Source organism: Oncorhynchus nerka, linkage group LG22, assembly GCF_034236695.1.
Source record: "Oncorhynchus nerka isolate Pitt River linkage group LG22, Oner_Uvic_2.0, whole genome shotgun sequence".
NCBI classification, from domain to species: Eukaryota; Metazoa; Chordata; class Actinopteri; order Salmoniformes; family Salmonidae; genus Oncorhynchus; species Oncorhynchus nerka.
This window is the reverse complement of record NC_088417.1, coordinates 87,309,460-87,324,537: the sequence shown is the minus strand read 5'-3', so window position 1 is coordinate 87,324,537 and position 15,078 is coordinate 87,309,460. Positions and strand designations below refer to the sequence as shown.

General features: G+C 40.3%; 1 protein-coding gene across 7 annotated transcripts in view; it reads right to left on the bottom strand.

Moving 5' to 3' along the window:
* The window catches only part of LOC115105935 (tyrosine-protein kinase Fer-like), a 56,277-nt gene that overhangs the window by 27,894 nt on the left and 13,305 nt on the right, over positions 1-15,078 (bottom strand). For 2 of the 7 annotated variants that reach the window (XM_065007531.1, XM_065007537.1), the window contains exons 1-2: positions 11,191-11,297; positions 272-574 (exon numbers count right to left, since the gene is read on the bottom strand). In XM_065007531.1, coding sequence (XP_064863603.1) covers positions 272-481 — 210 coding nt within the window. In that variant the 5' untranslated portion in view covers positions 482-574; positions 11,191-11,297. Of the gene's footprint in view, positions 1-271; positions 631-825; positions 1,439-2,381; positions 2,493-4,307; positions 4,590-11,190; positions 11,298-15,078 lie in introns of those variants that run through there. The other 5 variants (XM_065007534.1, XM_065007532.1, XM_065007533.1 and 2 more) reach the window with 5 other exon arrangements.

The window sequence follows — 15,078 nt, the reverse complement described above, 5'->3', positions numbered from 1 at the left end:
GAGAGGTAGCGAGAGAGAGAGAGAGAGAGAGGTAGCGAGAGAGAGAGAGAGAGAGGTAGCGAGAGAGAGAGAGAGAGAGGTAGCGAGAGAGAGAGAGAGAGAGGTAGCGAGAGAGAGAGGGGGACAGAGGAGGGAGTGAAAGAGAGATTCAGCAAAGCACCATCTTCTATCTCACCTTAAAGCCATTACTGATGTAGTCTGTGTTGACACTTGTGTCTGTACTGTATACATGAATATATCTGCATTTCTGAATTGATATGCGTTTGTTAACCTTGGAGACGTTGCTGATGTAGTCCATCTGGGAGCAGTTGTCGTGCTTGTCCACCTGCTGACTGATGTTGAGGAGGAGAGAGGCGTACTCCTTGTCGCTCTTCACCCGTAGCGTCATGAAGCGCTTCACTGTCTCCAGCAGCTTCAGCTCCCAGTCCTGCAGCTTCAACAGCCCATCGTGGGAGTTCCCCAGGTCCCGTCCGAACCCCATCGTCCCTCTCCCCTTTTCCTCACGACACGCTATTTAGTCTCACACTTCACCGGGCCGGGAGGATGGATAGTCACCCTCAGTTCTGCATCTTTCCTGGAAGGAGGCAAATCATTGGAGGCTGCTGAGGGGATGACGGCTCATAATAATGTCTGGAACGGAGTAAATGGAATGGTATCAAACATCTGGAAACCATGTGTTTGATACCATTCCACTTTTTCCACTCCAGCCATTACCACGAGCCCATCCTTCCAATTTAAGCTTCCACCAACCTCCTGTGAAGCACATACACAAACTATAATAAATGTGTAAAACATTTTGCACAAATTACAGCAAATTGATAGCACCTGTCCTGGTCAACAAAGGCAAACTGCTTGTTGAATGTTGGTTAGTCATTAGTTGCAGACAGGTGGAAGGTTTTCTATGAATTAGCCTAAATAAAAGGTACTCCTAACCCTTTATAGACTGCAACAACCTTTTGATGCAAGAGGCAGAGTTTTCTGAAATAAAGACGCACAATGGAGGAAGGGGAGGGCGACCAGCTTAGTTTAGGAAGTGGGTGGGCCGACAGTGAAGCAGCCAAAACAAAATGGTAACAAATTCATGTAGGCTACCTAACCTCACCATCCCTCATCTCAGGTAACTATTTATAGGCCTACCACAGTAAGACATTGAAACAAAGTCAATAGAGACCAGAAACGGTAGCTACAGTACAACAACAGGAAGTAGGCTAGTCTAATGTGAGATAGGGACGTAAGCCTTCAGAGACGAGGCAGATTATAAAAAAAGACAGACAATCACTCTACCTCTGCTACTACTAGACTGCCTATTTAATCTGCCTTTAAACCTCGGGGGAAAAGCTTATTATCTCCAAGTCAGATGCCTTCTGTTCTGCTCCAGTGTCTCACACGAAAGACTTTTAACGTACTGATAAATAAAGTAGACTCCAAGAACATCTTCAAACTTGAACTACCAGTTTTGGAAGTTAAATAGTGGGGCAAAAACCATTTGTCAAAGATGCACTAAGCGCCCCCAGAGACTAGAAAAATGTGCCTTTCTATTGGGAATGTTGTTGTGTATATCCCAGTCAGATCACACATGCCATCCCCACATGCCATCGCCTAATTGGAAGGGAACGTCTTCAAATAGTGTGCCTTGATCTAATATATGAAAACTCTTAATTAGAACCCCTTATGAGAATGGAGCGGCTAGAATTCAGAGTAGTATAACCTAAACAAGAACAGCCTATAACCTAATCTGAAACAGCCTTATTCGGGAAGTAGACAAACTTGTGTCATAAATGGGTCATAGCATGAACACTAGGACAAGTACAACAGAGGCTACTAAAGCCAACACAAAACGTCCTCCACAATCAGAAAACATTTTTAGTTCTGCATTCTCAAAATTATAACAGTACAGAAGATCATGTGAATTGTATTTAGGCTGTCTGTGCAAAATCAAGTGGTATAAGTGTCAGTGACATGGCAGATGTGTTCACAGTCAAATATGAATTTATTAATTCACTGCCAAAGGAATTCAAAAGGTGTCATTTTACCACCCACGAGTCGCAGGCTATAAAAGAAGATGAGGGAAATGACTCCACTGTACAGTGTGAGCACTGAGAGAGTTTATAGCTAATGTCTCTGGTTTATTCCAAAACCAGTTCAAAGTTCAAAATGCAATTACAGAAGCTGGATCAGATGCAAATCTTTCACAGTTGAAAGAATAAACATAAACATAACCTCAAAAATGATAACAAACCCTATTAAACTGACACAGTAGGCTACTAAAAGTCTACTAGATAAACAGGGACAGTGCCATTTTAGAAAAACCTTTGTTAACAATAGCAATGCAATTTTGTCAAACTTGATCACCTGTCCCTCACATTACTGTGGACACTTACCACCACACAGAGCGTTTTCCAGAACACACACTTTAATTCAGATAAGATAGAGGGATCACCTTCAGGAGCACACCAGGCTAGTGTTCAAGTGATCAGTGACCTACGTAACTGCCTCCAACAAGCATCATGAGAAGAAGGCTGAAAGGAAACCACAACGTGATTATAATCAGAAAGACGTAGGCCTATTCAAGTCACGAGACACACTGAGTAGCCTACAATACGGAAATCCTTTGGGGCGGCTACCTATTCTCAAACATCTTAGGCTAGGCCTATATGACAAAAATTAAAAACTGGATAGTGGGTGATTGCACTTCTAAAAGCACAAGAAAGAAGATTTTGACGCAGACCATCTCAGATTGTTCAGAAACCGTTTCTGTAGTTAGAAACAGATTAGCATTAATGCAACATTATTTTGTTGAAATATAATTTGTTCTCTGAGAAATTAAGCAAATTGATTGCACCCATTTGGCCATTGTAATTTATAGGATTCATATAATATTAATTGTAGTACCGAACATCTGATTTAGACTAAACTTTTTTCTAATGAGTAAGACATGAGGAGTCCAAAGAAGTGGTCAAAAGCCATCCACTGACCCCCCACACTAATAATGAGTATATATTCCCAGTTCTTTATGTTAGACAATTAGTATGGCGCTGCAGTTTGGAGTATTGTCTCTTCATCCTATATAATGTATTCTCAGTGTATTTGGTGATGTTTTTTTAAAAATGATTGTTCAGAGAAATTAGTCATTGAAGTTGTTGGGTTTCAATTAGAAATTAAGCTAAGAGATCATTTCAGCAAAATAAAGTTGCAGGAATGTTCATCTTATCTGTTTCTAACTACATAAATGATTTCAGAACAATCTGAGATGGTGGTTGTCACAGCTTGATGAAATGACATGGAACAACCCTGGTTGTTTTGTTTTTCATGTGCATTTTTGCAAGCTGTAGATCTAACTGTGAGCAGCCAGGTTTAGCTCAAAAAACTAAAGACAGAAAATAAGTGTCAGTAACTGACAGATATGGAGACAAAATGTCATGAGTGGGTCACACTTCATATATGAAAACTATAGGCTATGGGACGGCAGCTAGCTAAGTGCACAGACACAATGCATACAACACTAAATACTTCCACCAAGCTAACCACTGTAGCTAGTATTGACATTATAATTAAAATCACAATGGATTAGTTTCCATAAAACAGATGCCTGTGTTAGCTGCCAAGTTAGTGCCGTGTCCTTAGCTAGCTATGTTGTGCAAGCTTGCGAATATGCTAATGTTAACTAGCTAGCTAAACATTTGGCTATTGGCTGGCACTGGCAGTATGGGATTATGGAGAGTGAATTAAATAGTTTCTTCATCATCTTGCTAGGTAGTTATCTAGCTGTGGCCATCTGGCTAGTATCAATAAGTGCTTTCTACAAAATAGCTAAATTAGCGCAGCTAGCTAACATTGGAATCTAGACCATAATTAGGGGATCTGCCAGGAGCCAATCTTTTCTTGAGAGGATGGTCAGGGGGGGTGGAACATAATTACAAATAATTTGTAGACTTCAAATTGGCCGCAAGATGCCCAAACATATAATATTTGACCCAAACAATAATTTCAAACCTGGCTTACATTTGTATACGTGTCTCTCTATTATGCGTGGGAATTTCCAAAATTAGAATAATTTGGAGCTACTTTCCTGGTGTTTTCACAGTCATGTCCAACAATTTAATTTTATTTACCAAAAAAATGATATATCTAAAACTCAAAATGTTGGACACACCTACTCATTCAAGAGTTTCTTTATTTTTTACTATTTTCTACATTGTAGAATAATAGTGAAGACATAAAAACTATGAAATAACTACATATGGAATCATGTAGAAAGCAAAAAAATAAAGTGTTAAACAAATCAAAATATATTTTAAATTCCTCACTGTAGCCACCCTTTGCCTTGATGACGGCTTTGCACACTCGTGGCATTCTCTCAACCAGCTTCATGAGGAATGCTTTTCCGACAGTCTTGAAGGAGTTCCCATATGTGCTGAGCACTTGTTGGCTGCTTTTCCTTCCCTCTGTGGTCCAACTCATCCCAAACCATCTCAATTGGGTTAAGGTCAGGTGACTGTGGAGGCTAGGTCATCTGATGCAGCACTCCATCACTCTCCTTCTTGGTCAAATATCCCTTACACAGCCTGGAGGTGTGTTGGGTCATTGTCCTGTTGAAAAACAAACCAGATTGGATGGCGTATCGCTGCAGAATGCTGTGGTAGCCACGCTGGTTAAGTAAGTGTGCCTCGAATTCTAAATAAATCACTGACAGTGTCACCAGAAAAGCACCCCCACATCATCACGCCTCTATGCTTCACGGTGGGAACCACACATGCAGAGATCATCCGTTCACCTACTCTGTGTTTCACAAAGACATCTCAAATTTGGACTCATCAAACCAAAGGACAGATTTCTACCGGTCTAATGTCCATTGCTCGTGTTTCTTGGACGAGTCTAAAACAAAAATCCAGAAAATCACATTGTATGATTTTTAAGTAATTAATTTGCATTTTATTGCATGACATACAGTGGGGCAAAAAAAGTATTTAGTCAGCCACCAATTGTGCAAGTTCTCCCACTTCCTCCAAACACGGCGAGTGGAGTTTAGACCAAAAAGCTCTATTTTTTGTCTCATCAGACCACATGATCTTCTCCCATTCCTCCTCTGGATCATCCAGATGGTCATTGGCAAACTTCAGATGGGCCTGGACATGCGCTGGCTTGAGCAGGGGGACCTTAATCCATGACGGCAAGATCTTAATCCATGACGGCGTAGTGTATTACTAATGGTTTTCTTTGACTGTGGTCCCAGCTCTCTTCAGGTCATTGACCAGGTCCTGCCGTGTAGTTCTGGGCTGATCCCTCACCTTCCTCATGATCATTGATGCCCCACAAGGTGAGATCTTGCATGGAGCCCCAGACCGAGGGTGATTGATCATCATCTTGAACTTCTTCCATTTTCTAATAATTGCGCCAACAGTTGTTGCCTTCACACCAAGCTGCTTGCATATTGTCCTGTAGCCCACCCCAGCCTTGTGCAGGTCTACAATTTTATCCCTGATGTCCTTACACAGCTCTCTGGTCTTGGCCATTGTGGAGAGGTTGGAGTCTGTTTGAGTGTGTGGACAGGTGTCTTCTATACAGGTAACGAGTTCAAACAGGTGCAGTTAATACTGGTAATGAGTGGAGAACAGGAGGGCTTCTTAAAGAAGAACTAACAGGTCTGTGAGAGACGTATTCTTACTGGTTGGGAGGTGATCAAATACTTATGTCATGCAATAAAATGCAAATTAATTACTTACAAATCATACAATGTGATTTTCTGGAATTTTGTTTTAGATTCCGTCTCTCACAGTTGAAATGTACCTATGATAAAAATTACAGACCTCTACATGCTTTGTAAGTAGGAAAACCTGCAAAATCGGCAGTGTATCAAATACGTGTTCTCTCCACTGTATATTTTGGGGGGTTAAACCACCTGCGGCCCAGTTGGTGTGTCTGAGCTATGAAAGCCTTCACCTTTTTTATTTTACCTTTAATTAACTATAGGCAAGTCAGTTAAGAACACATTCTTATTTACAATGATGGCCTACCAAAAGGCCTCCTGTGGGGACAGGGGCTGGAATGAAAAATACAAATAAAGAATTACAATTATAGGACTAAAAAACACATCACAACACTACATAAAGAGAGACCTAAGACAACATAGCATGGCAGCAACTTTTCCCTGACACAAAATGGTTGAAGGGATGGAAGGGGTTCCTCCACTATCAGGCAGGTACGGATCAATACTTAAACTATAAGGCCTAGAAAGACAACATTGAAAAGGAAGGCTTGCATAACATAGTGAGTCACCCACAATAAAGAAATAGCCTCTGACTGGCCGCCTAGTGAAAGTGCAAGAAGAGAGAGTTATTTTTGATCAGACTTGTTGTGTCATGAATCTGATCACTTTTGACCAGTGTTTTCTAAAAGTACATATAGTAGTTAGTCAAATAGAAAAAGTAGCCAGCCGCCCTCAGGGCCCAAATTGTTTGCAGAAGAAGCTACATTTTGGTGGCCTCTGGTACATTCTAATGCCTTGATTTCATCTGAAATACACAGCTAAATGATTGAATATTTTGTCGAGTTTACCTCCTAGATTAGAAACATGTGTTGTGGTATTGTGTAGAAAGACATGACTTTACAATTTTAATTACTGAAAATGTATATATTCAGTTTATTTTTGTTTTGGATACTGTCTAGGTCTATATGATCAGGACTACTTTCTAAATAAGAGAACATTAAACCTATCTTCTCTTGAGATTAAAGTTTGATTTACAGTTTTACTGCAAGATATGAATTACCATAATGATGTTTGTTCTTAAAATTACATATTTTATTAAAACAGAAAAATTAAGTAAATAACCCACATTATCTTTAAAAATAAAAAGTATGGTTTTGATTTTCCTGGTTTCCGTTTCCCCAACACTTTTTTTTAAAGAAAAACAAAATTGGATGTTCTAAGTCCACAACAATGCTTAAACCACATCAGGAGACCACTTTTGAGGTCTGGGAAAAATCAGATCAATTTTGATTTTGGGATGTAAATTACCCTTAATTTAAGTGTGCAACTAGCAAGAGGCTGTTGTTTAGCAGTGTTTTGATGGTAGAGTTTGCAAAACAAATACCCACTGGATTGATGAAAATAATCATGATATCATTCTGCCAGGTAAGCTTAAGCTACTTTGTATCAACATTTAATTGAGAAGGTTTTTGGGAAAGCCTTTCCATCTACCAGAAGACCGTTTTCATTAGCATCATCGCTAATGGCTACACAAAGTGGTAGACATGTGCACTACACACACACACTCTTGTTGCTTCTTCAGAAAGTTGCAGGAAATATAAATCCCTGAGGCACTCTGTTCATGTCTTATGATAAATTAAATAATTTCCCCAATTTTTCTATACATTTAGTTGATTTCCTGCTAAGGTCAGTAAATGTTTGAATATTGTTGAATTCCATTTTAATGCCTGGATTCCATGAGGGCACTAATTGTCATATTTGGACCAGAATGAGGCTCTCCACTACCTACTATTCATGCAGTGATGATTCATCATCTTCATCAAATGGTTTTCAGAATTCATCTGCAGATAAATCGCCAAAAATCCTACCAGTAGCAAACGCAAATTAGGGAGCCAAATAAACAACTCTCTCACCGATGCGATTTGGAAGGCTACACTGACTGACAATACGAGTCATTGTCTGGAATTCTAGGAAAGTAAACCTGTCAAAGGAATATAGGATATGGACTTTATTCAGTCAGTTCGACAACTTTTATAAACTAATCAACACTTGCTGTTCAATTGTCAATCAACTCACAGTAAATAGCCTACTACGCGCCACGACTCCGCGTGCCTGGCTATGTGAAACACGCCAAAACAGAATTAATGTGTCAGAAAACAATAATTAGGCTAAGTCGTAGATTGACTCATCGTTAACACTTACATTACATGGGACGTGCAAATTCACAAGCATCATGCTTACTCTCCCTCCTCCGTGTAAAGAAATACAACTGCAACCAGAGATATGTACGGTACTTTCGGAAAGTATTCAGACCCTTTGACTTTTTCCACATTTTGTTAGGTTACAGCCTTATTCTAAAATGTATTACATTTATTTTTTCGTCAAACTACACACAATACCCCATAATGACAAAGCAAAAAATGTAAAAAAACATTTACATAAGTATTCAGACACTTTACTCAATAATTTGTTGAAGCACCTTTGGTAGCGATTACAGCCTCGAGTCTTCATGGGTATGATAAAAGCTTTGCACATCTGTATACGGGGAGTTTCTCCTATACTTCTCTGCAGATCCTCTCAAGCTCTGTCAGGTTGGACAGGGAGTGTTGCTGCACAGCTATTTTCATCTCTCCAGAGATGTTTGATCGGGTTCAAGTCCGGGCTCTGGCTGGGCCACTCAAGGACATTCAGACCTGTCCCGAAGCCACTCCTGCATTGTCTTGGCTGTGTGCTTAGGGTCGTTGTCCTGCTGGACGGTGAACCTTCACCCCAGTCTGAGGCCCTGAGCGCTCTGGAGCAGGTTGTCATCAGGGATCTCTCTGTACTTCGCTCCATTCATCTTTGCCTTGATCCTGACTAGTCTCCCAGTCCCTGCCCCTGAAAAACATCCCCACAGCATGACTCTGCCACCACGCTTCACCGTAGGGACGGTGCCAGGTTTCCTCCAGACGTGATGCTTGGCATTCTGACATGCACTGTCAACTTTGGGACCTTACATACACAGGTGTGTGCCTTTCCAAATCATATCCAATCAATTTAATTTACCACAGGTGGACTCCACAATCAAGTTGTAGAAACATCTCAAGGATGATCAATGGAAACAGGATGCACCTGAGCTCAATTTCAAGTCTCAGAGCAAAGGGTCTGAATACTTATGTAAATAAGGTATTTCTGTTTACAATTTTTTACAAGTGTTCAAACATTTCAAAAAACTTGTTTTCGCTTTGTCATTATGGGGTATTGTGTGTAGATTGTTGTGGACTTTTTATTTTATTTAATCCATTTTATTATAAGGCTGTAATGTAACAAAATGTGAAAAAAGTCAAGGGGTCTGAATACTTTCCTAAGGCACTCTTATATAATGACAGAATGCTCATGTCTCTGCCCTATTAATAGGAGTCAATGTCCCAAAGGCGGGAAGGTAGGTGACATGCTTTGGTCCAAAATAAGTCCATAGAAACAAATTTGGCAGACATTGGACAGATTTTGGAAAGAGTGAAACGTCTCGCTTTGCCTCTCTGCTGCGTCTCCCTGTAAATCACTTGCTTTGTGACTTACAGGCACCTATCCTATCAATAGATCGCTAAAACCTAAAACATTCATATCGTTCATTCTAGCGGGAGAGGGCTCGACGGACTAGCGAATCAAAACTTTTACATCAAAAGTTGCCTAGTTAAAGTTGCAATATGCAGAAACCACTCCTTCATTTTCAGGTTGTTCAAATTCTAATAGTTTGCGACAAAAACGAGCAATGTATAATGTAGAGCGGCATTGTACCATCTAAATCGTTCTTAAATATCTTTTCAATAAATAAAAAGTGTTTTCACCTTGTGTACAAAACCAAAAGTAAAAGATGCAAAAACTAAACTAAAGAATGGGAAGCATAGAAATAGAGCATATAGAATAGATCTACCAATTATTTTAGACTTGCTTTCAACGAGAATGACAGATCTATAACTCACATATCCATGTGAATTTGGTTAGGTCGCCCAAAAAGTTGCTTTAATATGAAATGGAAAATGTAAATGCCAGTAGCCTACATTTTATAAGCCCACAGCTGTAGAAAACTTGTCAAACAACAAGTCAATGACTTGAAGATGAACAGCCATCTCAATTGCAGTAAATTGGTGGCCACAATGCCATTCTTCACATCTGGGTCTCCTTCTCTAACGTGTGCCACAAATTGTGAGTCAACCCGTGTAGTTGAAGTTGTACACAGGAGTATGACAATGAAATGTCTTCTTAATGTGATGTTGTTATAATCCTCTTTCTCACCAGCAATAACACAATTAGGGTGGGTGGGTGATGGGCTGGCGGAGGGTACCATCAGTGGGAGTTAGCTAAACTCAACAAGGATTTGCTGCGCGCTACAGAACAGCGGTGGTGGTACTGCTGCTTGAATACCCCATCTGAGTGAGCAGTCTAGGAAAGGAATGTCCTCCTCATTCGGTTCACTGCTGTGGCATGAAAAGGTCATGGAACACAAGGCTGACAGACATAAACAGTGTCCTGATTATTTTCTAGACTTTATTTCATATCTAGCGTATGTTTGTAGCTTAATGTAGGTAGTAAGTGTATGCAAACACTGTTAGGCTACGCTATTTGTTAGCTAAATGCAATCTGTTAGCTATGATGGGAGAGAGAATATTGGACACAGCTGGCTAAGTGTGACAAGGGGTTTTGTAAAGTCCAGTTGGCTGGCTGTGAAGGTTTTCTGTAGCTGCATCCGTTTCATCCGCCCATTTCGTGGCAATCCACGATACAGTCCTTTACAGCACAGCAACTGTTTCTCAATAACACTGGCTATAATGTCAACAAGTTGTCATAGATGTCAAAACCATTGATGGAATACAATAACAATGAACTGTTTGCAAACTGACAACATAATTTGCACTTTCACCTAAGATGGCCATTGAATACATGCCTACATGTTTCCCATCCTGAGGAAAGTTGTTGTGCATCAAAGGCATGAGAACAGAACATGCGCCAAAGCTCCTAATGTGGATGTGCGTCTTCTGACCAAACACGGTCCAGTAGCTAGCTAGCATGAGTAGGCTAAGCATCTAAATATCTGAACATAATCTGATTCACATTGTCAAGCTAACTAACTAGCAAACTATTTTAGCATTAGCAGTTAGCTTGCTAGCTAGCTAACGCTACCCACATTTAGGGTGAAAACTGTTAACTATGTGACAACAAAAGTTTAATAAATAGGGTCTGCTTTATTATAAAATGTTCCTATAACAATATCATGGGGACATTAAAGGGAGGGCGGTGTTTGTATTAGCTATTACCTTGCTGGCTAAACCGCTAGGTAAAGTTAGCTATTCCTGCTAATTTCGGTTGTCTGGACATTTTTTTTCTCCATGAAAAAAATCCTTAACCATTGCTCGAAAGTGTTTGTTCTCTAGCAAATATATATCAAATCTACAGGATCCCATTCAAATAGACAGTTGATACAATCAATGACAGACTGCACTCACTTTATTATGATAGTTTCTTTTCTCCTGTTATTTCCCCTGATTTCTTGGTAATTCCTCTTTTCTTTTGCTCGGCTGCCGGAGCTGGGATTCGGGAGGGGTTTCCGCTCTGGCTCTGTACGGGTCTGGTCTACCATAGGGCTATGACGTGTGTGTGTGTAAAATACGGTGTGTTTTAGAACGAGATAGAAGTGGTTAAATTACACAGCTCTGCTCCTGACATACATACATGCAAGCCCCAACGTCCATCACATCACACACTCACAAATCTTACAGCTTCACTGCGCTCCATATATGCCCCTCTCTCCTTCCTACTCCTATGACTTCTTGTGTTTTTTGGGGTAAGAAAACACATTAATAGCTATTCATTAGCTCTTCAATAGGCTACAGTCCCCTCGAATGTATGACTAAATTGTATGGCGGCATTTGTACAGGTGGTTAAGGGCGGTGGGCCAGTAACCGAAAGGTCGCTGGTTCGAATTCCTGAGCTGACTATAGGTAAAAAATCTGTCGATGTGTCTATGAGCAAGAAACGTAACCCTACTTGCTCCTGTAAATCGCTCTGGATAAGAGAATCTGCTAAATGACTCAAATGTACAGTTGGGAGGCCTACTGTAAAGAATTCTTATCAATCATAATTGACAAAGGACAAACTAAGAGTCAATTAACCTATTACTTGGTGAGAGTCTATCAATTCTAGCTAATAACCTTATGTTACCACTTTCAGTTGGAATAGACTACAGTAGTAATTTTGCCCAATACATACACTATAAATAAGCCCCCAAGGGTTCCAAAACTGGGTTGGGACTGGGACAATATACACCACCGTTCAAAAGTTTGAGGTCACTTAGAAAGAAAATGACATTTTTTGTCCATTTAAAATAACATCAAATTGATCACAAATACAGTGTAGACATCGTTAATGTTATAAATGACAATTGTAGCTGGAAACGGAAGATTTTTCAGGAAAAATCTACATAGGTGTACAGAGGCCCATTATCAGCAACCATCAATCCTGTGCTCTAATGGCACGTTGGGTTAGCTAATCCAAGTTTATCATTTTAAAAGGCTAATTGATCATTAGAAAACCCTTTTGCAATTATGTTGGCACAGCTGAAAACTGTTGTTCTGATTAAAGAAGCAATAAAACTGCAATAACACTAGTTGAGTATCTGGAGCATCAGCATTTGTGGGATTGATTACAGGCTCAAAATGGCCAGAAACAAATAACTTTATTCTGAAACTCGTCAGTCTATTCTTGTTTTGAGAAATGAAGGCGAGAAATTGCCAAGAAACTGAAGATATCATACAACGCTGTGTACTACTCCCTTCACAGAAGAGAGCAAAATGGCTCTAATCAAAATAGAAAGAAAGGTGGGAGACCCCGGTGCACAACTGAGCAAGAGGACAAGTACATTACAGTGTCTAGTTTGAGAAACAGACGCCTCACAAGTCCTCAACTGCAGCTTCATTAAATAGTACCCGCAAAACACCAGTCTCAACGTCAACAGTGAAGAGGCGACTTCGGGATGCTGGCCTTCTAGGCAGAGTTGCAAAAAGCCATATCTCAGACTGGCCAATAAAAATAAATATGGGCAAAAGAACACAGAGGAAGATTGGAAAAAGGTGTTATGGACAGACGAATCTAAGTTTGAGATTTTCGGATCAAAGAAGAACATTTGTGAGACTCAGAAAAAAAAATATGCTGGAGGAGTGCTTGACACCATCTGTCAATCATGGTGGAGGCAATCTGGTGGTCTGGGGGTGCTTTGGTGGTGGTAGTGGGAGGTTTGTACAGGGTAAAAGGGGTCTTGAAGAAGGAAGACTATCACTCCACTTTGCAACGCCATGACGCACCCTGTGGACAACGCTTAATTGGAGCCAATTTCCTCCTACAACAGGACAATGACCCAAAGCACAGCTCCAAACTATGCATTAACTATTTAGGGAAGAAGCAGTCAGCTGGTATTCTGTCTATAATGGAGTTGCAGCACAGCAGCCAGATCTCAACCCTATTGCGCTGTTGTGGGAGCCACTTGACCGTATGGTACGTAAGTGCCCATCAAGCCAATCCAACTTGTGGAAGGTGCTTCAGGAAGCATGGGGTGAAATCTCTTCAGATTACCTCAACAAATTGATAACTAGAATGCCAAAGGTCTATAAGGCTGTAATTGCTGCAAATGGAGGATTCTTTGACGAAAGGACACAATTATTCCATTTAAAAAAACATTATTTATAACCTTGTCAACGTCTTGACTATATTTCCTATTTGAATTTATTTCATGTATGTTTTCATGGAAAACAAGGACATTTCTAAGTGATCCCAAACTTTTGAACAGTAGTTTATATATATATATTTATGTTACGTTTTTTATTTTTCTAAGTCTAATCTCAACTTTGAACAACCATTTCTTATGTTGAGCAGAGCATCCACCAAAGGATTTACCAACTCATATTGTTGTATGGTATTAATCCTTTCCATGTTTTCTGGCAAGGTGATCGTCAGAGCCTGTGACAGTGACAAAGACAGCAAGGCCCGGAGGTGAGAAGTTTTGAAAATAATACTTCATGAGTCTGTCTTTATGTTACACCATCCCAGGTCTATTTGCTCTTAATATCAGATATTATTCAAACAATGTGTTGTGCAGTTTAACTTCCGTTACTCTCCTCGCCCCAAACCAGGGACCCTCTTGCACACATAGACAACCACCCTCGAAGCATCGTTACCTATCGCTCCACAAAAGCAACGGCCCTTGCAGAGCAAGGGAAGCAACTACTTTAAGGTCTCAGAGCGAGTAACATCACCAATTGAAACGTGCACCACACTAACAAACAGGTGGTGTCAACAGTATAAACCACACTGTTCGTTCACAGTTTAGATTTCTGTGTACTCCTTTTAGAAATGCTCATTTGTAGCCTATTCACATATATACTTAAAAAAAAACTTTATTTAACTAGGTAAGTCAGTTAAGAACAAGTTCTTATTTCAATGATGGCCTAGGAGCAGTGGGATAACTGCCTTGTTCAGGGGCAGAACGACAGATTGGTACCTTGTCAGCTCGGGGGTTCGAACTTACAACCTTTCGAACCTATTCCAAAGCACTAACCACTAGGCTACCTGCCGCCCCATGAATGTACACAATGTGAAGAAACCCTATTTATTAAACTAAAAACATTCTAAAGCAAGTCAAGTAAAACATTGTTGGAACAATGTTGTTATGTAGTGGGAGGCTACTGCTGCTTTGCTATAAAACGGCACCTGCTGCTATAGCCTGAACAGCCGCTAGTGGTCACTATTTACCCAAAAAAAACAGGTCGACCTCTAGCCACTGTTCAGGCTATTTGATGCTTTCAAGACAACTAGGAACCCTGGAAAAAACGAGATCAAATCATGACGTCAGTGATCTTCAGGTTGGAAAGTTGGAGCTCTAGAAAGATCCCCGAATTTCCGACTTGGAATCTGAGTTGGATGACCGTTCAAAACGACGTTTCCCAATCGAAGCTCGAAGCTCGTTTTTCTCAGTTGTCTGGGAACTGGAAACTCGGAAATCTCCGACTTCCCAGTTCCCAGTTGTTTTGAACACGGCAACTGCTGCTATTGATCCGCTAACGAAACATGATTAATGTATTACACAATATGTTAAACTCTGACTACACTGCCTGTTGCTATTTTCCGTGTTGTTTCCCATAGAGATCCTGGTGAAAAACAACAGGGAGAAATACACAATCACAGCAGTAGCCTGAACAGTCGCTAGTGGTCACTATTTACCTGTATTATCAAACACGTTATGGAGAATGCGGCTCACAGTCACAGACTGAAAGAATGACTAATATTGTAAAATGATATGAAAACAGCCTCACCTGGAGGATGCATCATTTATTGCAGCTTGA